Raw genomic sequence first — 27,505 nt, forward strand, 5'->3', positions numbered from 1 at the left:
TTTTATTTTTTTTTTCCAAACAGCTTCACTTAGACAACTCTATTAGAAAAGGTGCATTTTGGACCATTTCCAGGTTTATCTAATCCAACAAATAGCCAAATTGAGACAAAAAGTATATATTTTTTTAATACAGACCAGACAGCAAAGTCTATGAAGAGAAGTACTTTTGCATCCACCAAATTTTCAGACAACCAAAGAATCTCAGAATTTACAGCAACTCGGTGTCTTCACTCTCATACAGGAAATGTCTGATCTTCCCACAGGCAAACCAGCTCCTCCCCACGTGCTGGTGCCACCTGGGTTTGTGGCACTACAGGGGATTTCCCCCTCTGTGGCACTATAGGAAATTTCTTCCCTCTGTTGCACTACAGGGGATTTCCCCCCACTGCCCCAGCACACCATGACAGACCATCATGACATGACCTTTTACCATAGAAACCTTCTCCTCTTTAGGTACAGCACCACACAGCATTCTCCTTTACACATGGCACCTTCTGTTTCTGCAGAAGGTGGGGAGTGTCCTCTGTCCACCTGCAGAAGCTGGAGAGATGCTCCAGGTGTAAAAAACTAGGTTGGGTACTGGCCAGAGGTGCTCACTTTGTGGGGACTCTATTCTGCCCATGCCCTGACCAGATCTTATAAAATAATCAATAGTTAGCTGTAAATTGCAGGCAATAAAGATAATCCACTGTTGTGCAAAGGTTTAATATCAGACAGAGAAAATAAAATCCTTCAGTTAACAGTGGAAGTTAATTAGAGGTTAAAGGTATGCTGAACTTCCATCAGCATCCTGGGTACAGCTTATGATGTGTGAAAGGCTAAATATTGTCATAATGAACTGTTGCTGCCATCTACTGAACACAAGGAGTGTGAGCTACACAGACTTACAGTTTGGCTACTGATCAGAAGTATTTGCTTAGCTGGATTAACAACAATTTCTGTTTCTTTAGAGCAATCTCATTTCTTTCTAGATGATATCCAGGACATAAATTTGCTTTAGAAAAACCTTGTGACCCTTTGGGAGATTCTGAATTCTCCTTTGGGAGCCACTCCTAGCCCATGGGGGAACTGTGAAAAGTAGCTCCCATAACATGAAACACATTCCTAATAAAAAAGAGTAATTGTTTAGAGCTGCAGGTTATTAAGATCTTAGAACACATCAGCTCTTCCTTAGCAATATCATGCAGAATCCATAAACTCTGCTGAGGGTGGATATCTGCCCTGTGTGGCAACTGTGGTTTAGCTGAGTGACCTCCCATCTGGAAAAGCACTGGCATTGACACTGCATTTCCAGCAGGATGCAGAAGGGTGGCACAGAGGTCAAGCAGGCTGCTGAGGGAGTTGTAAGCACCAAGAGCTATCCCAGCCCCACTGCTTCTTTTGTCCAGGGGATGAACCTGCCCTTGTATGTCCCAGAAGCTGCCTCTGAGTGTAAACAGAGGCATTCAATATACTCATATACATACATATTAACAGAAGAAAACCTTTGTATAAAACAAAAACCAACAACAAAGTCACTAAGTGCAAGAAATCCAATGTTATCACCTGGTTGAAATTAACTGAAAATTATATGCACCTATTGCTTACCTACAAGGTATATACATGGACACTCACACCCAAACTCAGCCCTGAGGGTAAATAAAACCTTATTTTGTGTTGACTTCAATAAGGCTGGACATTTGCTTAGAGACATCTTTGGCTTGTTAGGGGCCAAAAGAACACTGGAAATTGCAGGAGAAAAGTGGAATATAGATGGGGATCCTGCTGATCTTAAGGCACTGAATATAGTCCAGTGTTCAGACACACACAGCTCAGCAACAGTGAACAGAGCCAAGATTATGCGCTACAAGAGCGGTGACTTTGTCTAAGATGGCAAAGGGATTTAAAGAGAAAAAAATAATCTGGTTCTTTTCCTAAGTCTACAGTCAGGCACGTGGGAGCTGCATTTGACAGAACGACACCAGTGTGAGATCAGCGAGAACAGCAAAAAGCATCCTGTGTTCCTCTGCAAATCCTGTGTTCCTCTGCAAACCCTGTGTTCCTCTGCAAACCCTGTGTTCCTCTGCAAATCCTGTGTTCCTCTGCAAATCCTGTGTTCCTCTGCAAACCCTGTGTTCCTCTGCAAACCCTGTGTTCCTCTGCAAATCCTGTGTTCCTCTGCAAATCCTGTGTTCCTCTGCAAACCCTGTGTTCCTCTGCAAACCCTGTGTTCCTCTGCAAACCCTGTGTTCCTCTGCAAATCCTGTGTTCCTCTGCAAATCCTGTGTTCCTCTGCAAATTCCGGGATTTCCACAGGAGGGAGCTTCCTGCCCACGAAGCTCCCAGGCTGTTCCTCCTGGGAAAGGCGGCAGCAGCGGTTCCCTGCGAGCTCCCAGCTCCTGCAGCCTGATTGCACCGCTACGAGGCACAGCGAGAGCCAGAAGTGAAATGGTTAACAGATAATGATGATTGTCAGAGCTTGTTAACCACAATTATTTCCAAGACATATGTAAATCTGTATAAATACCTAAGTGTGGTATATAATCTAAAACATACTGTTTAAATCTATAAGCATTCCTGAGTTAATTTCACTATGGGAACGTTAGTTGCAACTTCCTGACTTCACTGTGTTTGAATTCATATCCATGAACATTAATTTAAAATTAGTCTAAATATTTGTTGAGAAGTAATCACCTGATAAATTTAGCTCTTTTTCATTTTTATGAATTATTCATTATCTCCTCTCTTTCCGTTGATGTGTTGGTTGTTTTCAAGAATTGAATTACTGGTTGGCACTAAAAAAAAAAAAAAATCCAGCATTTCTAGTGATTTGTAAAATATTCCCCTTAGAAACTTGACTGATGACTACAAGAGGAATTGGGTTTGCCACCAATATTTTATGGTACTGGTTTGCCACTTGAAGGGAGTTTTTCAGAGGCGTAAGCAAGCTCATTCAGCAAATAATTTGCAACGACAAAAAAATCTGTTTATCTCTTGCATACATATCATTCCTACAAAAGAAAGTTTGTATTAGCAAAAGTTGGTGGAAATGTTTGGGAACAGTATGATGAGGTGTGGCTGCAGGAATGAACAACCATGTGAAACTGCTGAACTGCAAAAAGCTCATTCTGCACAGCCATCATAGAAAATATCTGAGCTTGCCAAAGGAAAAGAATAACTCTATTCTAGGATGGCCTCAGGCAAGTCTGAATGAAAAATTATCAGCCACCAGATATTACAAAGAGGAACAAATCTTTTCAGGAAAGCTGTGAGTAGATGGCAGCAAGGATTCTTAGCACTGGCTAGTACAAAGGGAAGTGATTCGGGAGCCTCCAGTACACAGAGGACCATCGCTCAAACTTTATCTATGGTCTGCCTTCAGTGCAAATAGTGGAAGACCAGATTTTCAGAATAGAACTTACATTCCCAAGTCTAGGGCTGAAAGCCTAATTTCTGGCTGCCACTCATTAAAACAATCTTTGTCACAAAATTAATTTACTATCAAACATAACATCCATTCTTCCAACTCACTGAAACACATTACATCTTGAACTTCCCATCGGGTATGTCTTTATATTTGTTACTTTCAAATCAGTTTGCTACTATTAATTAAATAGCAAATCAGAAAATTACTTCTAAAATTATAAAAAAGCAAAACCCCCAGAACACACCCTCATGTGGTTAGTAACTGGTACCAGCGCTTGCAAAACATCAAAGGCTTCTCTAAACATAGACTTTCATCAGTGATGCTATAAGCCTTCATCTAATCTTTCATGATTTCCCATGCAGGAACATCAAAAGAGAAAGAAGAGAATAGCACTGTTCCAAAGCAACAGTGCTCTGTGTGAAAAGTATGTGTTTAGTTACAGCACATATAAAATATAAGTGAGAAATTATTTACATGAGACATTTTTTAATAAACATCATAATTAGCTCCCTGTCTTTTCATATAAGGAACAAGGATTTTTACAGTTCAAAATCATGTCCAAAGCTCAAGCGATTTCTGGAAGAAAATGAAAAAGAATTAGAAATGTATAAGCCTTCAAAGCAAGAAGATCAATTTATGTTCATTTTTACCTACTGAAACACATTCTGCATATTTCATTGTTTCTGTCATCTTGTTATAATCCATCCAAAGAATTTTCAAAGAACATTAAGTCCTACAAATAAACAAACTGTGAATTAGATATGAAAGGCAAAAAAATGCAAAAATTACTATCAAAAGCCTTACTTGTAGGCTTTTGTCACATAAAGTATTTATATTAGCCAATCACTTTTTATCACTGCCACTGAGAAACAGGGGTTTTGGAGGGGACAATCCAAAAATCTTAACTATCATTTCTATCCTAATAAAAGCAAAATTTCTAAATTGTTGTTGGAATTTTAAAGCAAACACTTTTCAGTGAATAATTTAAATTGTATTATAATTTTGGTTTATAGCCTCTGATGTAAGTATCACAGATGATTTTTAAACCATTTCATGTTAACACAATTATGTTGGCAAAAGAGTTACACAGCAAATATCAATTTCTAATTCTAGACAACATAGAAAACATGCATCTTCACTTCTCTTTACCCCTACTACTGAGTATTCTTCTTCTCATATAGTTCTTATGGTTATCTTCACGGGAGAATTTTTGACGTAACTTTTTTTTTTTTTTTTTGGTCCATACACTTGGTCAAACACAATAACGTGTGTGGAGGAGTTTGGCAGGTTTGACATGTATGTTGAGATTTGATTCTGCCCTACAAAATATTGAACTGCATGTGTAATGCTCTTTAAACAGTTTAATAAACAAAAATTTAGGAACATTAAAAAAAAAGCAGATATAAAAATTAAACCGTTTTAGCTAATTTATCTTTTAGATATTGGGTTTGCACTTTTGCAGCTCTCAGCTGACAGCAAGGGCCCCTTTGGCCCTGGCCTGCACATCTGTATAGGTCTGCCTGTCCACCTTGCACACTTACAATGAGGAAACAAGCACCAATCATGACTGCCTTGATCCTCACGTCGAGATCCACAGGGACCTGGATCCCAAAGTTGGCGGTGTTGGTGAAGACGTTGTTGACAAATCCAGACCAATACTTGGAAATTTTGCCAATCGTTGTCATCTCATTGAGAGCTTTTACCTGCACAAAGGAAAAACAGGAGCAGACATAAATGTAAACAAATCAAGTGCACACTGATGACATCTCCACAGAATTAATGACTGTGTCCTGACATGCTGAGTATGCTATAGCTGTCAGGTTCTCCTTTTATTCTTATTGCTGCAATGTTCTATTAGTGTCAAATTTCCCTTTACAAGTGACACGCAAGAAAGGGTCTCAAGTTTGGAAACATCAGCATCTTTAGAGCGGACAAAAAGTGGGAGAAAGCAATCTTGAAAGTTTATTCCAGTTTTGCCTTTCTTTCATAAAGTTGTGGGTTTTTTCCTCTCTCATGTTTTTTATATTCTCCTAGCCCCACTGCTGTGCACCACTGTCCCCTCAGGGGACAGGCATTTCCCAACTATCTATCTGCATGTTTCTTACAGCATACTGAATTTTCAGACAATACCCACTGGAGTCTTCTAATTTGGCTAATGAGTTCATAAGTTGATAAACCCTTATGATTCTTAACTAAGTCAAAGCACTTTGTTCACATCAGAAAACTCTCTTCAGGGTTTCTTCAGCTATCTCCCATTCTCCTTCTCACCTCAGAAATTTATTCAAAGTAGTAAAACTTTTAAATTGTTAACACTTGTACAAAACATACCTCAAAGTCAACATCTTCAAAACAGCCACAGGTTGCATATGGACCAATTATTTTTAGCACATCTTCTTTACTTTCATTCTGTATAGTAAACTTTGGCAGAAAAGGGTCCCAATTCTGTACAACGTACCCAGCTACTGTACCTGGTGGGGACTGAACTTCTAACTAGCAAACAAAAGAAAACAACAAAAAATATTTTAGCTGATTTTATGTTAATATATTTTTCCATGAGAGTGTATTGTTAATATAATGACAAGATATACCCACTGAATATAGTAACATATCATTTTACCAAACGTGGAACTGGATATTGTAGAACTGTCAAACGGTGTTGTTAAATATAGTGGACAATATGAAATTCAAAAGCTGCACCAGAAACCAACATCTTACATATAATAAAAGACTTTATAAAAGCTATGAACTGGGACAAAAAATTATTGTATTCAGGGAGTATCCTACAAGCTTATTTTAAGTAGCTGTACTACCAAAGGACCTTTTCTTTAAAAATCCTGACAAGGATAAGTGCTAAGAAGGTAAGTAGATGAGCTAACCTGAAAAATGCTTTCATAATACAAGAAAGATGTCTGAATAAAGGAGAGTCAAAAAATAAAGAGGAAAGATCCGATGCTCTACGGGATACACATTTTTCACTCCAAGCAGCTTACTTCCATGTTCTGCCATTTCCCAGAGATATATGGCCCCGAAGGCTCAGCCTCCTCGGAGATCTGCTTCCAAGTCGCACCCACAGACCCCCGTGGCCTTCACAGAGTTTCCATCCTTCGCCCTGCTGGAGTTCAGTGGGTGATCTCCGCCTGTGTCACTGTAAGCAGTGCTTTTGATTTGATTGGAGAGACATCACCAGACACCAAATCTTTGTGTGGGATGTCATCAAAGCCAGGTCCCATGGAAAGGAGGAGGCACACGTGGAACAGAACTTGTTGTATCTACCCAAAGGGCTCCCCGCAGTTCCTGGGCTGGGGGGACTGTGAATTCCTGAATTCCTCCCTGCCACCCTGGAGGAGCTGCACAGCGAGATGCTGGGACACAGGGGGTTTGGGGTTCCCTCACCTGCTGCAGGAAGCAGGGGAAGCAGCAGCTGTTGCACCTCAGGGGTCGGATGACTCGGATCACCTCGCGGCCCGCGTTATCCGCGATCCTGATGGTGAACGCCCTGATGGGCGAGCACAGCTTGCGGTCAAAGCAGCCGTTCTCTTCCACCGCAAAGTAAACTCTTTGTCCCAAGGGGTTTTTTATCTCGTATTTGCTGGAGGTCTCTGTGCCAAGTATGGCTAACAAAGCAAAACAAGTAGAATGCTAACTTAATATAATCTTTGTTATTACTTTATCATAATATTAGTGCATGTATATATATATGTATGAGCATTTATTCTAGAAGTCTATGACAAAGATTGTTTAAAAAACTGTTTTGAAGTAGTAACACAAAGAAAATATACAAGTGTAAGGAAATAATAGTGCCAGGTCTGTATGTTGAAGGAATTAATTCAGACTTCGATTTGCTGTACACTAAACTATGTATCACAACAGAGAATCCAGATCCTGAGTTTTTGGGTTGGGCTTTTTCTGGCTTTATCATCTGTGAAAAGTAACATCCTGAGACTACCCCACCATAGTGACCTGCTGTCACCCAGCAGGTTATTTGACAATCAGGCCAAAACCATTTTGAATAGGAGAAATATATTCTACAGTATTTTACTGGTAGTAAAATTTTACAGTATTTAATACTTGTTCATTACTTTGAAATTCTGAGAAACTTTATAATTAGAAAATCTTTTGCTTCTTATGTTTTCTGACCTTCGTTTCTCCATTTGCTTTGTTTCTCATAGTATGTTAATGATTGTTAGATAAATTTTTCCATGTAAAGATGGTTAAGGTTTAATAACACTGAGGTGGAGGTGTCTGAGGGAGAGAATTTAGGACTGTTGTAGAGACAACTCACCCCTCAGTGGTTTGCTGCAGAACAGGCAAACAATAAAGTGAGCCTTCCCCACCCTATGACAGCATAACAGCCTGACACAAGGGCAGCAGGAGGGTTCACAGTGACTTCAGTGAGTTGGGGGCAAGACTTGGATGCCTTTTGGAGACACCCACATGTCTCCAGCAGTCTCCAGCACTGTTAAAGGGTGACAAGGATTGCACCTTACCTTCCAGAAGCTCCACTTGCTGATGAATAATTATCCGGTCCAGCTGCTTAAAAAAAAATAAATCAGATGGTGGGTCTTGGATAGGTCTGGGGCTGCCAGTGGTCATGTGTCTATTTTTATTGCTCATCTCCCTGTAATTAAGATTTCTTTCCTTACAGAGGTGCCCAGGTTGGGAGCCTGAAGGGTATCGCATTGTATCTCAAATTATATCCCATCTCTATAATTTCTCTCTGAAATTATGGCTGAAGAATGTGACATTAGGTGATGTGGCCATGTAATTCACCCACACACTTGGAGAAGAATAATCTTCACTGGGGGAATAAGGAAGACAAAAGCAACAGAAAGCAGAATCCACTCTTGCTCCTGCTGCTCTCTTTGTCAGAATGGAAGCTCCTTACCCCAAATCCAAGGTTGGTGCTGGGCACTATGGCAGTGCAGCAGTGAATGAGCCTGGGCTCAAGCTCAAAATGTGCAGTGGCCACATCCCAAAGGACCTTGCTGGAGCAGCCCAGCAAGGCAGTCAGGGGATGCCAACGATGGCACACAGCAGCTTTAATGCTCTGATCTCAGGAACACAAGCCCTGCACCCTGAATCTGGCAAATGGTCATGCCAGGGTACCAGAATGAGCAAAACAATGAAACACTCAACTGGCTGAAAATGTCTTTCCCCACAAGATGGTTATGCAGGAGAAAACCTGCTTGCCATGATACCTAGTTTTGCTGTGCTTTTCGTCCCTCTAAATTATTCTTTCTTGGAGAACACTTGTTAGCATTATAAAACCAACAAGATTTAATTTCAGTCTACCTTTCAGTTTTATGTGACTTTTTATGCCTGTTTTATGTGACAGTTTTAGGCTTTACCAATCTCTTTTCCATAATTTTTCAGGAAATTCCTGATGAGCAAACGCTTGGCACAGGGTTTTGCCATTACTCACAGCTGCAGGCACAAAGCACACAGCGACCTTCTGGGAGCACCATGCCACAGCTCTCCAGAGCCTGGATATTTTAAAATTGATAAATCTTGCCTCGTACGTATTCAAACTGTTGCAGACATTTGTCACTTCTAGTCAGTTCCCACAGCTAGTTCAGGCTGTAAAGAGAAGCTGGTAAAAAGAGGAACTTCTTTATCCCTTTCATTAATCTCAGAAATGTGCATGCCAGTAATTGAAATAATAAAAAATATTTAGACGTAAAAATATTGCCCCAAGAATCTTTGCTGTTTGTTGTTTGGGTCTCATGAGAGAGCTCTTGGAGCTCATGGGAAGGGCTCTGCTGATGGAAAGAGAATAAAAAAGTTAAAGATGGTAGAGCTATTTTAATATTTTAGTATTTATTTTTATATGGATTTCTTTTTCCCATGTAGACTTTCACAGGGAAAAGAAAATTAATGACCCTGAATTGTTAAAAGCATTGAGTGATTTTGGTATATTTGTGTACTGTGCACAATGTATAAACAATGTTGAGACAACACAGCAGTACCGCTTGTTATCCTTGTTTTGCCTTGCACTGGTTTCTGCAGGGCAATTATTCTGATGCATTTTTATTGGGGTACTTCTGGATTGAGGGAATCCTGCACTTGCATTTGAAAGCACCCAAAGCCCTTTGGCTTAACAAGGGCCTGGTCCCCTTGAGCTCAGATATGTTAAAATTCCTTATACACAGCTAATTCTCAGTATTCAGTTCTGTGGGCATCTGATCAGTCTAACCAACTCTAAACAAAGAAGCTTTTGACAAAAGTAGTTAAACCTGAGTGGTGGCACAACATGCAGTTGAAGAACTCAGAAAATTCTTCTCCAATATTTCACTTGTGTATTCCTGCTGTGGGAAAAGGTTAATTTGATTTTTGTTATGGACACTGAACTACTCCTCAAGCTATGGCTGTAATCTGGAAGACAGTAATGAGGTTTAGGTAACTTTTTTCTGTAGGAAGTTATTAAAGAGTGATGGTCATAGAAAGCTGATGTGTTTGCTGAGGCAGCAGCAGTTTTCTGCCCTTCTCTGGTGCACCTCAGCTGACCAGAACTGTTCCTTCACCTGAACTCACTGCAGGGTGTGGATCTGCAGAGTGAAATGTTGCTGGCTGGCCTTTACCTACAGGACACAGTTTCCGATTCTCTCATCCTATCCTTGAGTTGTTATTTAGCGTAAGGCTGTAGGGATCTCTCTGAGACTGACTAAATTTGGTTTCTTGTATCAGAGTCAAACATGTCATGGTCTTATTGAGAAATACATTCAGCTTTCTCAAATATAGTCAGTTATCTTGCCCAATCCTGCTGGAGAACGTAATTTCTATTTGTTCTTCTGTATTTATTCACAACCACACATAATCTTTCTTCCAGTGATGTAATTCTATAAATTAAATATGTCTCTTTCCCACAGTTTGTTTACTCTCCTAGGCACTCAGTATGGTTCCCTCTCCGATAGTGTTGTTTTTATTCTACAGATAAAACAGATGGAGTCTTGTTTTAAAGGAGGTTCTCTATTCTCCATGCACTTCCAGTAGCACCTCTCTGTGCTTGTTTCAGTTTGGACCCACCTTTCCCCAGTGCACACAGCACCAGATGGAACACAGTCTTTAAGAAATCTTCCCAGTGGCATAAATAATGTCCAAGTACTGCTAGAAACATCTTCATTCAAGCGTTTAATTATGTGAAAATCTCTTAGTCCATGAGGATAAATCCCAAGGGATTCACCCTAGCAGCTGTGAATCCCACATGCATTCTGCAGGCAGCCCTGTCCCTGCTGGTGGGACCCCCTTTATGCTCCCATCTACCCTGAATGAGCCCCTTTCATTAGCCACGTGGCCACTATGGCTTCAGCATCACACACCAGAACGTTCTGCACCACACAGAAACTCGAGTTGTGGGGACATGCCAACCATCAGCACGGCACCCCGGCTTCCCACTTTTCAGACTGCAGAGAAAACTGAGAATTGTTAGCAAAGGCTGCACAACAGGCCAAGAATAAACATGAATGAGCTCTTCAGTTCCAGTTGTAGCTCTTAGAGTGACCTGCTCTTTTGTCTTAACGTCAGATGCAAAGCTTCTATAAAATGGAGTGATAGTATTTGCTTGCCTACATTGTCTGAGGTATAATTTGTGTTCATACAGGAGCCTGAATATGTAACCTGCCAAGTACTGACTATCACAATCACTTTTAGACTAAAAAATGTAGCTTCCACGGTCTGTAAGCAAATGCTTGTGTAATTGACAACACATATCATTTTGTGCTCAGGCATCTTGAAATGAAAGACTTGCTTCTGAAGAGTCTCCCCATTTCATCAGCTATCTAGTTAACTCAGTCCAAATATAAAATACATCAAATTTCTACTCCTATACAAAACTAGCAGAAATGTGTGTCTAAAATACACATCCTGAGTGCAGTAAACATTTCCCAGCATCACCAAATGCAAACACAGCAGAGATGTATCAGAATCATGATCTGACTATGCTGGGGGCCTGATTCTGCCCCTGCCCACGCCAGGCAGGGCATGTGACACCTTACTCAGCATGTAAGAATGGCAAAATCCAGCCACATGTAAAATGCAAACCTCAGTCAGTGTCAAAGCAGCAGCAGGGAGTGACCCTCCTGGTAAAAATATTCAGAAGATGAAACTTCTGGAGCAGAGCTGCAGACCATCAGTGCTCTGAGCTCCAGGTGCTGAGAGTTTCACAGAGAAAAAGGGACAGCCTCATGTTTAGCAGTAGGATGGAGAAGACTTAAGCATTAATTTTTCTTCCCCACCTATGACCTGCTTCTCTGCCTCAATTTTCAAGCATTTTCCTCTCTCAGGCATTAGCACTTTCTTCCTCACACAGAGTTAATGCAAGTTTGTAGCCACTCAGACTTACACTCATCTAATTTCTATAAAATGAATGGCAGCAGTGAACAAAAAGCTTCTTTCTCCTATGTTCCTTATCTCATAGTAATGTCAAACAACAGGAAAGCCTCTCCATCTCAACCAACCCCTCCCCCAAGAGGAAAAACCCAAACAACCTCATCCTCCAGGGTATCAAAGCAACATAAAAGGAAAACATAACAATTCTAACATTCAGAAAGATTCAGGACCTGGTTCAGGTACTCCAGACCAGGTGGCAAATTATGAGTGTGTGATGTTTGCTTCCAGAGACTTGTTGGTTCAACAGGAGTATTCTGTTGAGGAATGTCAGAAGAGCCAGGGAGGTAATCCTTAAAGATTAGTTTGGTTTGTCCCTGAGATTCTGCAGAAAAGAAAGAAAAAAAAAAAAAAAAAAAAAGACAAAAAACCCAGAAACATCAGGACCAAGGAGCTGCTAGCTTCTTGAATCAAAGCTGGAACATCATTCTGCATGTGACTGTATCAGTACTTCAGGGCAGGAGTGAGGACCCAAAAGGAATCTCCTGATGTCCCACACATGGAGCACTGATTATAAAACTGCCTTAAGATTTGCAAAAGGGAATCACTGCAAAGAGGAATCACTGCAGATGAAGGTAAATCAGGAGATGTGGTCTTGGAGGGCAACTGATCTGCTCTGACAGCTGGTGAGCACAGAGCCTGTGTGGCAAGGCTGGAGCTGGCCTGGACTCACACACAGGGTGGCCAGAAGCCCCTCAGCACAGGCTGCTCAGCTCTGCTCCCTGTGAGCTGCCCTGTGTGCCAGTGTACCCTGAGCTGCTGAGGGCTGGCTCCCAGCAAGATGTTTCCCAGCATCCTGAGGGCACCCATAATTTCTCTTAATTAGAGATAACCTTTCCAGGGATCTCAGATTCCCCAAGCTGGATATTACAACCCTGATATCAAAGTCTACACAGTCTCTAATAGTGTATTATTTATTATTATCTTAATGACTGGATCAGATATCATTATATTGTGTTTTCTGGTTTGCTACCACAAGTCCTTTAGGGCACAGTGATGGTGACTTGGCCAGTGCTGTGAAGGTAACGAGAGCATTTACCTGTAAACCCACACTGCTCCACAGGCACAGGCACCATCTCCCACAGCACAGCCACCACCTTAACCACTGGACTGCCAAAAACCTCCTGCTAGTATTTCCAGGTACATTGTTCCTTGGCCTTCAGCAACACTAGTTCTGCAGGAACCAGGAAGAGCAAACTGACGCTCTCCCCATCTAAATGGCAAATCCTTGTATTGAGCTGAGCCCCTCTGATTTGGCAGGAAAGCAGTCCCCAGACTGATCATTTTTATCTCATCCGTGACAATACTTAGACACAATGGGGTTTGAGGTCCAGAAGGAATTTTGGCTCTAAGTCTGAATCTCTTTTTTGCTGTTGTGGGTTTAAATGAGATCCTTTCTTATTATTTGAACTCACTGTGAAAGATTCATCATTCAATCACATTTTGATCTTAATTTGTCTTTGCAGCCACTGCTTTCTTTCAAAGTCTGAGACCACAGGAAGAAGTAACCCCTTTGAATTTGTTGCCGGCTTTTAAAAATGTATAACTAGGTAATAAATATTTTATGTGCTCTTCTGCATCATTTTACCTCACAGGGTTCTGTTACTGCCGTAACTCTTGTTGTTACATGAAATGCCATGAAGTAGCCCAGTGTTAGTGTTATTCTTGAATAATAAAGAGGAAAAAAAGACAACAAATTGCAGTTCTACCTGTCAAATTTTAAGCTATACAAAAAACAAACAGTAAATATATTAAATATTAATGACAATTTGAGCTAGTCTGACACTTTGTCTATTTTTGTGTATGATTCCCATTTCATTACTAGCTTGGAGAACCTTAAAAGTTAACATATGATACAGTGAGTATTCTGTAAAAACACAATTTGTAGAGTTGCATGTTCCTGAAAGAGGTGAATTGTCAAGTTTCTTCATACTAAAAACCATATTCCACACCATTAATATTCAACCATTTCTCCTAACTGATAAACATAAAAAATATGCAAAACCACATTTCTCTTATATGGCTAAAGCAAAACAAAATTTGAAACAAAAACCCCTATATTGCAAGAGTACAATAATGCTGTAAAACCTGCTTGCTCCTGTGTACCTTTTAGTGCTCTAATGCAGAATGTCTTGAGTGTTTTGAGGGCAAGAAAGAGGGATAAAAACTTTGGCAAACCTAGACAGACATTGCTGAAACTCCCTGGGCCAACACCTGCCTCTGCACATGCCAACAGAGTGACCTCTGTGGAGTTGCACTCAGGAGAAAAAGAGATTTCTATCCTTCTGCTTAGTTTAAGCATTTGAAAACCTGGAGAAACTGAATTGCAAAGGCTGCTTAGGTCAAATGCTGGATGTTTGCCCTTTGCCCTGCGCACTCAATGGCTACTGCTGTAGCCAGTGCGTGACAGACACACCCAGAGAGGAGTAATCTGATTAAATTCAGTTATTATTACTCTTCATATGGAGTTATCGGGTCTCTGGCCAGTTTTGAATGTGAAAAGCATTTGCTGATGTAGTAGTTTCAAAGTGAAATACGGAAGAACTGTGCAAAAATAGTGGCACCCTTGGCTCAGTACGCACTCTTGCCAGGCATCCTGTACTGACAGGTTTAAACATCAAGATACCAACACTAAATTTTCTGACTGAATGCAGATGCCAACATTTTATAATGTGTTTTATTCAAATAACATCCTACTATAGGTTTTAGTCTCCTTAGGAGCCTGCTGGATGCTGAAAAATTAAAGGAAAACAAAACAACTGTGCTTTGACTGATGTGGTTTTATCCTGAAACACTCATTTCATCAGGCTGCTGATTGCTGGAAACACATAAGACTGTAGTTTTCTCTAAACACGATCTAAAAATACAGTCTACAGATGCACTTACCTTGAGAAGCCATGAAGCTTTCTGAGTTACTTCTTCAAAGGAAAGCGGGTTAAAAGAAAAGGCTTTTCTTGTTGCCGCAAATAAAAAAGGCTCGCAGCGTGCACCGAAGTTCAGAAGGTGTCTGTTCCTCGCTGTCGGCCGGCGGGAGCGCTGCCCGAGCCGCCCGGGGCGGCGGCCGCGGAGCCAGCGCCGATCCGCCGGGGCAAGGAGGGAAAGGAGGTCAGCCAGCGCAGAGACAGAGCTGCAGTGCACCCACCGCCTAAACGAACGTGTTGGACCTCAAACCCTGCTTTACAGCACCTCTGTTTATTCTGAGAATACAAAGATTCTTGCTTTGGTTCAGTGTTTGTGTTTCCACTTCTTCAGGCTATCCAGAGGAGCTAATGAAGTTGTGGATAGCTCATCCCTAAAAGTGTTTAAAACCAGGCTGGATGGAGCTCTAAGCCCCCTGGTCTAGGGAAACCTATGCCTGTCCACATCAGGGGGTTCCCTTCCTACCCAGGTCGTTCCATGATTCTATGATTTCCCTACAGCTGACCCCAGTCAACATTTTCCACACACAAAGCAGAAAAAGCTGTCTTGGGTTTCTCATTGTATTCCATCCATGTAACATTAGCCAGAGGATGTCCTCCAAGGGATGTCATGCCTACACCCAGTCCCATAAAATCATCCTGTACATTCCCCCACCACCATGCCCCCTACCACTCACACCATGCAGGGCTCTGCTGATCCCAGCGAGGTGTTTGAACTGGATTTGGAGAAATAAAAGAGTCTGGCAGTGCTTTGCCCTAGACAAGCACTGTCCAAAACCGTGACATATATAATCACCCCCACTGCGCTGGGAGGAAAAGATGAGGAGAAGAAGGGAGAGTAACCTTCACTTACCAGCTCATATTCCTGCCTTGAGTGCCCAAGCTGCTGTGGAAATCATCAGGCAGATGTGATCTGCAGGCAGCTGTGATGCATGGCTGCAAGAATGGCAGAGCCTATGCACAGAGCCCAGCAGAGCAGAGGGAGGTGCTGGGGATCATCTTCTGTCCTCTTTGCTACTGCAAGTTACACTGGTATGAATCTGTCTTGAAGTATGGTTGAGCAGATTAAATTCCAGAGTTTACAGCTCAGGAAGATGCAGATGAGGATTCTCTGAAGGAAGAATACAGAAAACCCCAAATTATACAGAAGCTGATTTTTATAGACTATAGTAGCAAATGCAAGAGTCTCAGATCTACTTACTGATTTGGCTACATGAAATTTCCCAGGAGTTTATCACTGCCTGCTTGAGAACTCCCTGGGTGCCGTGGCAAGCACAGGCCAGCCCAGGAGCCAGACCCTGCTGTGCTCAACCTGGAAACAACCAGAGAAGTGACAGAGACAAGGATTTTGAAGACTGAAAAATGGGTACTGAACAAATCCTTCTGGATTAGGAGGAAGTTTGACATAACTGGAAATAAAAATTAAGAATGACCAAAAGCTTTTGCTTCCTTTCTCCCTGTCAAGGATGGGCTTCTTTGGAGCAGAGGCTCTAATCAAGAGAGCAGACACAAAGCCTAAAAAAAGAAAAAGTGCAGGGAACGCTCTGGATAAATATAGTGAATCTATATTTTAAAATTATAGATGAGAATTCAAATGAGATGGCACTCATGTATCTATAAAAATTAATAAAGACTTAATTTACCTCCCAGAGAATTACAGGGCAAAAAAAGTCCCAGTAATTCTGTCAATGCATAAAACAATCATAATACATTAAGAAAAGAACACTCTAAAAAAATATACTGAAAGAAGACATTTCAAACATTTGAAAAGTGTTTTTTAAGAAGTCCAAGTGATTCATTTACTGACCCAGAGGAGGACTCAGGCACAGCCTGTGCTGCTCTGGGAGCTGCTGCTGCCCTGCACAGGCTCTGCCCAAGAGCTGCCCTGGCAGCACAGGCAGGCTCCCCCTCCCTGCAGAAGCCAGGTTTCATTTTCCTGCCACTCATGAAATAAACATTTCCTTGAAATAGTTCTGCCTCAAATAATTAATTTTTCTGATATTATTTGCAAAATTGCAGTAAATAGGTAACAGAAAGATATACAACTTTAAGTACATTTTGTGGTTTTGGTTTTTTCTCACAAATTTTCACATATTTCACAATATCCCCTTTTACCCCATTCTTATTGTTTTATTCCAAAGCAATCATTTTAGTAGATTATATCAGTAGATTTCAGAAAGATTTGCAAACAATAATCTTGCACTGGCATAAGTTCTTACAAGTAAAACCACATATTTAATAATTTCTTTAATCTGAATTTTTGGTGTGCTATTTTTTAAAAATAAATACTCATAAAAATAAATACTAATATAGATCCAAATAGGCTGCTGCCATAATTCAAAGCATTCTCACTAAGACATCAGCCACATAAGACTTAATCATATTTATTCAGGCACAAAGACAGCCATTCTTTGGTGTCCTTTAGATATGCACAGGAGGAATACTCAAGAAATGAGGACAAACATGTAAAGAATTGTGTACTGCTACTTCTAACCATATTCTAAGGCCTTCAGGAAACAGAGCAGCAGCACTCAAAAGAGAATTTCACCAAGACACTGAATTGGCTGCCTCTGCCCCTTGAAGAAGAGAGTGGTATCACTGCCTACATTGACTCTACAGTCAGAGTCTCAGCACTAAAACAGAGTACACTGCCTTCTGCTGCATGAATATGCTGGGCATCTGAAACACAGTCACAGCTATTAAAAAAACTAAAAGAAAAAGAGGAAAAAAATAAGAAATTGAGTCTATATACATATATTCCTGCTACCTTAGAAGGCACAAGTTAGCATGGATCCATCAAAATCAATGAGCCTATCCAGATCAGGGCAAGCAGTGCTTGGCTGAAGGAGTTTATACATCTAGGACCTTCCTTTTTTCCTTAAAGAAAAATTGCATCTTTTCTATAACTACCATGTCCACAAAGGCCCAGAGATCCATCCCTGCTGAGCTGAGGTACAAGCATCACTGCAGTTAATGGTTATTACATAAATTACTGCAGGAAATTTATCCATGGACTAAGGCATCCTTGTCCTCGGCACGGAAACAGAACACGGATTTTCCTCCAGAAAGCATGCAGCAATAGTCAACCAGGTGGATCAAGAGAGCAAAAATGTCATATGGCTCAGCATAGGTGCCATTTCTCTGGAGCCTAATCATTCTTCCATTTTCTACAGGCACCACAGGAGGAGTATGGCAATGGTTTCACACAAAAAAAAAACCACCTTCACAAGAGAAAAACAGAAGACAGTAACAAATTTCAAAGAATTAGGAAAAGCTGTTTGATTTTTCGTCCTGCTCCCTGCTGTTCAGAAAACTGCTCTGTGAACCTGGTGTGAAGTCTTTGTCCCTGTACTCAGCAGGAGAAGATGGCACTCCCCTTTCCCCACTGTACCACTACGGACTCCTCCAGGTAAGAAGAAACTGCCTCTCCCCTTGTCCCCACAATCTCCATAAGTTCAGGAACGGGAGCTCAGCCCCTCCACAGCTGCCCTTCCTGAGCCCCATGCATCCAGGGATGCCCTGTGCCATGCAGCAGCAGGCTCAGAGCAGCACACAGCCATCAAGAAATGCACCTGAGCACCACCAGGCAGAGCTGAGCTTCCCTGCTGCTGAGAGGGGTCATCACCAATCACTGTTTGCATTCTAGATTTCCCTTCCTCGAAATATCAATTGTGACCAGCATTAAAATTCATTGTTATTGCCATTTTTTAAAATAGGAAATATTATAGCCTCCTTTCTTCCTTTTTCTTGTCTTCCCTTTAGCCCAGGGAGAAATGCTGAGAGTGATCATAACTATCAGACTGTGACCCTGTGCAATTACAAGCCCCAGGTTACATTATTTCACCCAGTATTGCTTTCTGCGCTGGAGAGGAAAAAAATAAAGCCCAAACAATTTCTTAAATCAGCCAGCACCTAGTAGGGTTCTCACCTTGAACTTTTGTTTGTGAGGCGTCTTGCTCCAGCGTGCGCCTCCCGGAGCTCCTCCCCTGCGGCCCCGCTGGAATTCCGCAGGCGGGTCCCGCCGCCGCTGCGGAGCCGCTCCCGAGGCAGCGCTGCCGGCCCGCTGCCACACAAGGTGCCTGTCGGGCACCAATTAACAGCGAAACGCAATCTGTCACACAGCAGCTCCCCAGCACCCTGATCTTTATTTTGCATTCAACTCCGCTGCGAGAAATGGGATCCAAATAGCAATCTCAAAGTGGTTGTGTAAGGGGAGAAACCTTTCGAGCTTCTGTGGTTAGAGATGGCACATGGTACTGAATACATATCAGGGGTTTTAATGCTACCACAGCAAGTATTGATGTGGATCAGAAACTAAATAAAGATGTCAGCAAAATAAATCCACTGGACATTCATAACGCAGCTTCCACACCAAATCTTCACACAGGAGAAAGAGAAGGCTTTGGCATGGGGTTTGTCTCTTTGAGGGGTTTTAGGGGAACAGGTGTGTTTGCTTTTTGTTTTGTCAAGGTTGTTTTTTTTTGTTTGTTTGTTTGGGTTTTTTTGTTTTGGTATTTTTGGTTTTTTTTGGAAATACATTTCCGTTGCACTGAGTTTTAAAGTTTTTATTAATGATCTCTAAAATCTTGTTCTTATGAAAATACAGCCTTCAAGTCGCTCAGGGCACTGTCACTAAGCTCATGCATATCCTGGTTTGCTACCAGTTCTGAAACAGCTGCACAAAGCAATTAGTACAAAAAACTGAATTCATCCCCAGACCCAAGTGTTTCAATTTTAATCACATTAAGCAGGTTTTAGAATAAAAAGCAGAGGAAGTGTGGCCATTAAGATTTATGTAAGCAGAATGTGATTTAAGCAAAAAATAAGGCCAGGAAGGAGCAGCATGGAAGACCTGAATATGTCTTGCACCAAAACCTGTACCAAAAGTCTCCACTGGTCATGAAGAAATTTCCAAATCGATCTCTCACTTCTGAATGATTTTGTTCTAAACAAGCGACACTTCGAGGGAATCTGTTATATCTATCCTGAAGGTGAATCTATCCTGAAGATCTATTCTGCTCCAGATAAATATCCTTTAATATTAATTGGGTTTGAGTGTGAGAAAGAATAACATTCTCTGTGGCAAGGGCACCCTGGAGGTCCACAGTATATTTGATTTGACTGTACATTGGAAACAAAGATATTTTAGGATACTTTTCTGCTTACTTTAGTAAACTCCCATTAATCTATTTTGAGAAGCTGAAATTCATTTCATCTGTTATTATTTTTACTTTTGCCTGAAACCAGCTGCCATGTTCAACTGAAATTTGCAAAACATCTCAAATTCTGTCTGCTGATTAAACACAAACTGAACAGTAACAGAACTGCATCTTGCCTGTCCTTACATGCAGTCAATGCCTCTGAACACTCCACAGGCTGAAAGCAAACAGCAGACATTCTTCCTGGGGAGTCAGAAGCTTTCACAGGACTAACCAAACTGCAACAGCTCAGCAGTCCCTAACAATTAAATGTAGTGCTTGTCCCTAATTAAATTTTACACAGTTAAGCCTATGATAAAATGGGATAAAGTGATCAGTATACACTGGTATATTAGTAAGATTATTTCTGTCTTCTAGTACATTGAATGACAGAAGTCTTGTATACAAATTGCAATTAACACTCTTGGTGATGATGGAGAACTTTTTTGCTGGCTTTGAAAATTCATCAAGCAAAATTAGAAGAATTGTGCTTTGCTGTAGAAGAAAAATGCTTTTCTCACACTTACCCCTCTCCTTTTCCCTTTCTCTTTGAAATGTCTAAATTGGAAGCGAGAGTACTGAAAAGTCACTGAAAACACCGAGGATATGTCAGGTGCTTTTCATTCTGTAAAAAAGTAAAAAACTTTGAAATTGAGGTTGGCACCCCCTGTCAGGTCAGCAGTGTGAGCTCCTGCCAAGGCAGGTCCAGGTGAGGTCTGGCAGCTTCACCCAAGAGCAGAGCACAGCAGCAGCAAACCTGCACAGAGAGGAGACACCCAGGGCTCCCCGGGCTCAGGAGCTCTGGGCTTTGGCCCTTGGGTGGCTCTGCAGCCAAACTCCACTGGCAGCTTTTGGTGTGCTCCTGGAGCACAGCTTGGTCCCAGCAGCAGGAATCAGTCTGCACACCCCAGGACTGAGCCAAAACTACTCTCCAGCACAGCAAGTGAGGATGACCAGGAGACTCCCCTGTGAACTAAATCACCAGCATGGACACACCCTGCCCACCACAGGATCTGCTGTCAGATCCCACCTTCCTCCATCAAAGACATTCAATTTAGATTTTTAACAGTCATTACAATGCCTGCCCAATGGTTCAGTTTTGCTAGTTCCATCTCTGGAAAATATAAGTCAACATGACTCTAGCAGGCTGTTGGAGTGACTCTCCACAGCTTACACAGAGCAGCTCAGACCTGGTGAACAGTTCTGTGCTCATTTAGAGCACAAGGGGATCATTCCTGACACTCACATGCAGGCCACATTCTAAGACTTTTAGAAATCCAAGCTTATTCATTGATCTTCTCCATATTTTCAGAAAACCATCATTCAATATTCTGATTCTAAATTCAAACTAAATAAAACTATTTTTTTTACTTTTTGAGGGAAGGAAAAAAAGAGAATTAGATAAGACATCCATGAGATTTAGTGGCATAATGGTAACTCTATTAGGACAGCAAAATTAATTTCAGTTTCCCTGAGGTATCTTATTTTAATTAACAAATCCATGATCCTGCTCTATTAATTAGCATACTGAAAGAATAATAAGTTTTAGATGAGCTTAGTTCTGATAAAGCTTTTCATCCCCTAAAAAATAACAAAAGGAATTAAGAATCTCAATCCAATTTGTCTTCTACATTTAGTATCAATGTGTTGAAATTCTACCCAATAATACAGCACAACTATTAGTGTTTTCTTTTAATTTTGAAAATGCATTTACTGCATTTAAGACATTCTACCTACTGAAGGGGTGGTAGTGGCCCACTAAGTAATCCTTGCAGGATTCCAGGTAATTTTATTTTTCATATTATTTCCTATTGATAACCAATAGGGGAAACATATGGAATTTATTACAATCCTTATCTACTGTGGATTTTCCAGAAAAATCATACAGTAACAGTTATCCATTAACATCCCAACTGGGTCAAATAGAATCCTAGGAACTTATCTGGGACACCAAGCTACACAGCACGTGTTTTGTACCTCAGTTTGCCTGGACCATTCAGTGGGCACTGAGCAGCCTCTTTACTACTGGTCCAATCGCTCATTTTTATAGACATGTTCATGCATTAGTCTGCTTAAAGCAGATCTGGAAACCTGATTCTTTTTTCCCTGGTTCCTCTCTTCCTGTATCACAGGTCAATTACTGGCAAAATTTTAAAAAGTAAAAAACCAACCAAAATCACAAGTTTTTCCATTTGTTCTTGATCCTGAAAGCAACAAATTTGTATTTTTGATTCCTGCAAATCACTTTGCAGATTGCCTGTTATATGAAATAAGAGAGAAGAGGGAAATACTAGCAAATCACCAGTGTGATTAGGTAAGCAAAAAAAGCTAAGGAGAAAACTTGTGCATACATGAAAATGTAGAGTTGCTCAGAACTTCAGAATTGCTTGTCCTGCAAAGACAGGCTGCTTCTTTGACCTAGCACCATCTGTAAAACAAATGAGAGCAAAAGTGAACACTAGGAGGTTGTGTGTGCACAATTTTTCTTATTAGTATGTCTTGACAGCATTTTGCTTTCAAACTCCCAGGCTGAACATTTTCAATGTTTTACAGATGTATAGAAGCCAAGACAGTTACTGTGTAACAGAAAGACAATTACCAAGAATAGGATCTGTAGAAATAGGTGAACAACTTAAAAGTATGTGCTGTAATGGAAAAGCCATGTGAACTTCTTTAACCAACCTGCCATGGCTGCACAGTTCCTCTCTCCTCAGCACTCACAGAGAGGGGAATGGCAGGAGCTGCTTTCTTCCCATAACAAGATGCTCTGGTAGGGATTTGGTCCTGCTGTCTCCCCATCTCAGCTCCCTTAGGATTGATCAGTTCTGTTGTATTTCCCACGAGATCCCAAAGTGACACCCTGGTGCTACCCTGCCTCTGATGTATGCAGGAAAATGACAGCTACTGTCTGAGATATTGTCTCTAAGGGCTTTACAACCATGGACAGTTCATTGTCATAGACAACAACTTCTTGCAAGGCTGTCTAAATACTTCAGCTTTGCTTGCTTTATTTTGATTTTCATCTCCTTTTCATCTCCATGTGGTCCATCGAGGAAGCCTAATTAGCATGTCCCTCTCATATCTTTGTTTTTTCTTCAGGTGCCTAATAGCAATTATTGACGGTATTTATTTCCTACTGTTTATGTCCCAGGCATGAAGGATGATTGTCAGCAGAATTATTAACATGCCTTATCATCACTTTATTGTGCATCTTTTTGAAAGGCTTTGTAATGTGTTTGGTAGTTTACTCAGAAAAATATAGAAGTTTAGAGAAACTTTCCCCTCTACAGAAGAAAACAGGGCAGTGCTTTCAGAGATTCACTGCTCTAAAATTTTATCTTCTCAGAAGAATCTGAATCATGGAAGACTGAGACCACAGAAGCAGGGAATATCCTTATTCCGTATTTTATGTTTTTTAATTAGTGTTTCAATATCTCAGGATTGATATTTTTGTTCTAGTGGGGACTGGCACAGATAGATTTTTTTAAGTAATTTTTCATTAATAGGAGTACTAAATTAATGCTTAATAATAGACTCACCGGCTCTCCTATTTCTTGAGCATCAGGTAACCAAATACAGAACTCCAAGTTTCAAATTTGTTCAAAACAATGGGAAGTTAAAAAAAAGAATCCCCCTCCTGCTAAACACACACACACACACCATTTTAATGTAGTAATTATACAATTTGAATACAGGCAGGGAGAAAGCCAGGGAGAGACTTAGCATGTCAAAACCAGAAAATGTATTAATTATAGCAGCAAGAAATGAGAATAATGAAATACTGGGAGAAATTCTACTCTTGTTTATTCCGGCACAATAGTTCGTTCTGGTGACTAGTATATGAGTGTGGCATATATATATATATATATATACACACAGAACTATACATTACATTTTATGAACTCCAACATTTGGTTAATGGTTACTAAATCTGGCATTTACAGAGACATTAGGAAGGATGGTATTTATTTGCAATTTTATTTCCCTCAGAGTGAAACATGGAATCCATACAGCTGTACAATGAAGATGATTAGAATTGCCAGAAATGAAGGCCTCCTGGGAAAAAAAAATATCAGTAGCATAGTTTAACTACATGAACCATAATTGCATTATTAGCTCTGCTGTGCTCTACCACAGGAAAGCTAATGACATGATTCTGAAGAAGCTTTATAGATTATGGAAAACTATATAACCTCTTGCTCTCCCATTGACAACCCAACTCATTTGAGATCCCTGTCATTAAGGGAAGGAAAACTTTCTCATTTTTCACAAACCCTGTGAATATGTCTTTTCATGGATTTTGAACTTTAACTGTATGTGTCCATGGACCCAGTAGCTGAAATAACAAATTACCATTTGTACAACCTTAGCCATCTCAATTTTAGCTGTGAAATGTATTTTCAGTCCCAGTCCAACACATAAATGCAGAAGGAGTGAGGAAGAGGCATTCCCTGCTCCAGGTATGGACTTGGCAGCACCTGGAAGGCAGCAAGAGGATTGTTATCACAATAATCACTGTATTATATAATTATATATTATTATTATCATCATCATCATATTATCATAAACTGACAGCAAAACGAAATGTCTGGGGTTTTTCAGAGTTCTAATTGTACTTACTGTTTAATCAGTATGCCTACAGTTTACTAGCAGGTGTCCATCTTAAAAGCAGAAGACCAAAGTAATTTTCATTATGTTCTGAAAATGTGCAACAGTTATTGCCAGTGAGTGACTCCCTCTTTGTCCCTCCCAGCCTCCAGGTTGCAAAGACATAAATATATGATAACCACGACTTTTTCAGTAATTACTGAAATAGAAATGTGTAATCAAGGTTATTTAGTCTTAAAACACAAAATGATCCAAGACAAAATTTTCAAACACTAGGCCTGGGAGAAATCTCCTCCATCACATGACACAAAGCCAACTTGCTCGAATGTTTCACTAGAACACATTTCACTAGAACATAGAATGTTTTCAGAACACATTTGCTCCAGGACTCCTTGGAGTCCCGCAACAACCCTCAGGGATTTTTTCTCACTTTATGTGTGCACTGATAGGCACCCGTGGGTCCCCCCGGAGTTCTCCACCATACAAGGATCAGTTTCTTTTTTCACTGGGAAGGCTTAAAAGTGAATTTATGAGCTCTGTGGGAACTGAAAGAGAACCAGCCTTGGGGTTTTTCCCAGTCCACAGCTCAAAGGTGGGCATAATTGATTTAATCCGGTTTTGGTCTTGGATCACTTCACCACTCTCCAGGACGGGGCTTGGACAGGCACGTTTGCTCCTCTCCTGCTCTGGGGCGCTGCTCCTGCCCTCACTGGCACCACGAGACCATCAAGGCACCGAGGGCACAAGAGGAAAGGCTTGCCTTTAAATGGGACCTAGGCTAGCAGGGTAAAAACCCAGCCCTTATTTATCAGCAAAGTGTCCTGTCATTATTTACTTTACACATTATCTCCTGCATAATTGCCTGCTGGGCTGATCCCCACTCTGCAAACCTGTTGTGCCCGGCGCTGCTGGAGGAGGCCAAAGGAGACCCTGCAGCGCGGGAATTGCCCTGCAGCGCGGGAATTGCCCAGCGGGCATTCGGCCGCATACCCCGCACACGGCCGGGAGAGCCTGACACGCACAAGTCCCGGAGCCGTGCCCCGTGATGTGCGTGTCCCCGGTGCCCGGCCCCGGTTGCCCGGCCCTGTCCCGGTGCCCGGCCCCGGTTGCCCGGCCCTGTCCCGGTGCCCGGCCCCGGTTGCCCGGCCCTCTCCCGGTGGGCCCCGTCCCCGGTGCCCGGCCCCGTCCCGGTGGGCCCTGTCCCGGTGCCCGGCCCGGCCCGGCGGGCCCTGTCCCCGGTTGTCCGGCCCTCTCCCGGTGGGCCCCGTCCCGGTGGGCCCTGTCCCCGGTGCCCGGCCCCGTCCGGGTGGGCCCTGTCCCCGGTGCCCGGCCCTGTCCCCGGTTGCCTGGCCCCGTCCGGGTGGGCCCTGTCCCCGGTGCCCGGCCCTGTCCCCGGTTGCCTGGCCCCGTCCGGGTGGGCCCTGTCCCCGGTGCCCGGCCCTGTCCCCGGTTGCCTGGCCCCGTCCCCGGTTCCCGGCCCTGTCCCGCTGGGCCCTGTCCCCGGTGCCCGGCCCTGTCCCCGGTGCCCGTCCCGGCCCACACGCGGGAGGATGTTGCCATCCAGCGGCCGCTCCCTCCATTACAGAGCGCTCCCCTCCGGGCCCGCCTCTCCCGGGGCCATTCCCACCCGGAGCCGGCCGCTGAGCCAGGGCAGCAGCTCAGCTGCTTCTGCATCGCTCAGAAACACTCCTGATCCCAAGTGCTTTCAATCTCCAGAAAGGAGGAGATTTAAAGCATCTAAATTAAAGGTGTCTGACCTATTTATTAATAAAATCCAACCAGGTATTTTTTCCTCTCTAGCTCAGGAGCATAACATATAATTCTGATTCTACAAAGAGAAGGTATGTAGGAAAGTATTGCCCTCAAAACTGTTGTACATACTGCCTTACAAACCATAGGGGGCATTATGTTACCATGGTTTGTTCTCATTTATCAATTTAAAATTATGTTCTGCTATTGTCGTATTCATCCCGCTCTCAAAATCCCTGTCTTTACACTAATGTAAGAAATAAATGCAGAAAAATATGTTCTACGTAGTCTGCTGTTTCAAAAGTCCTTTTCAGGACATTCAAAGCATGAGATATGCATGTTTTTATCTGTAACTTCATTTAGATCCATTCACATGCTCTGAAATGTGCAAGTTAATGTGTAAAGTGTCATAACTCTGTTACTGAGTGAATGTTCAAAGTAAGGGACTAACCTCCAAAAAGAGATGAAAAAGGTCATTTAACTCTCCTGGGCTCTGCACAGCATGAAAGTATTCCTTCATTGTTTACTTGAAAGGAATTGCAACTACAGGTTGCACAGACTACCAGGTCTCTAAACAGTGCCTTCCACAAACCTTTCCCAGTCTGTGCCCCAGTTCAGCTCCCACAGCCAGTGCCAGGTGTCCACAGAGAAAAGGTAAACTTCTCATGGCTACAGGTGCTCCCAAAGCACAATTTATAACCTTTGCATGCTTGCTGCAGTAGGAAGGTTTGAGGATCCTGTAAACAGCAGAAAGAAAGGTAAATTCAAAACTGGCTCATAATTTTTGCTTACAGGAATTATCTTTCAGGCAGCAAGAAGGAAGCCTTTAAAGCATAGAAATCACTGTGATTTAGCCCAAATTTAGGTTAAAAAGGCAGATATTCATTAGCAGACTTTGCGTTGAATCTAAATTTATTTTAAACTTTAGTCTGACAAGGAAAGGTTAATTGAAGAACAGATTCTCTTCTTGTTCCCTTAATAAAGAAATATAGAAAAAAAGAGGCAAATTTTGTAGGTTGTTTTAACAAACAATATTTAGACCACTTCATAATAAATACCAGCCTCTCAGGGTGAGATTTGATACCCTCTTGTATCAAGAGATCTGCCCAGTTCCTTGTTCAAAGAAAGGCTTGCCAAAACAAAAATCAGGAGCAATGGACAAAACCTAAATATTAGATTGTAAAATGGCACTGAGGCTTGGGTTTTGCAAGGGAAAAAATGAAATATCAGCCACTATCATTAAG

General features: G+C 41.8%; 1 protein-coding gene across 8 annotated transcripts; it reads right to left on the reverse strand.

The window, feature by feature from the left end:
• Window positions 1-26,993, reverse strand: LOC100225048 (phospholipid scramblase family member 5). Of its 8 annotated transcripts, none has more exons than XM_072933372.1 (12): window positions 24,270-26,589; window positions 22,256-22,332; window positions 18,635-18,785; window positions 15,560-15,817; window positions 14,675-14,805; window positions 11,962-12,113; window positions 7,894-7,936; window positions 6,800-7,020; window positions 5,735-5,896; window positions 4,948-5,109; window positions 4,057-4,139; window positions 1-3,982 (listed from the first exon to the last, which is right to left on the reverse strand). In XM_072933372.1, the coding sequence occupies exons 5-11, from the start codon at window positions 14,685-14,687 to the stop codon at window positions 4,101-4,103; spliced, it is 792 nt and encodes a 263-aa protein (XP_072789473.1). In that variant the 5' UTR covers window positions 14,688-14,805; window positions 15,560-15,817; window positions 18,635-18,785; window positions 22,256-22,332; window positions 24,270-26,589; the 3' UTR covers window positions 1-3,982; window positions 4,057-4,100. The 8 variants fall into 8 exon arrangements, 6 of the variants coding, with proteins under 6 accessions (XP_072789473.1, XP_072789472.1, XP_072789471.1 ...); XM_072933371.1 differs by having other exon boundaries at window positions 4,061-4,139; window positions 24,270-26,588; XM_072933370.1 differs by lacking the exons at window positions 1-3,982; window positions 4,057-4,139 and having other exon boundaries at window positions 4,597-5,109; window positions 24,270-24,382; window positions 24,525-24,602; window positions 25,403-26,597.
• Between the last annotated feature and the right edge of the window lie 512 nt (window positions 26,994-27,505).

This window comes from Taeniopygia guttata, chromosome 9 (assembly GCF_048771995.1).
Source record: "Taeniopygia guttata chromosome 9, bTaeGut7.mat, whole genome shotgun sequence".
NCBI lineage: Eukaryota > Metazoa > Chordata > Aves > Passeriformes > Estrildidae > Taeniopygia > Taeniopygia guttata.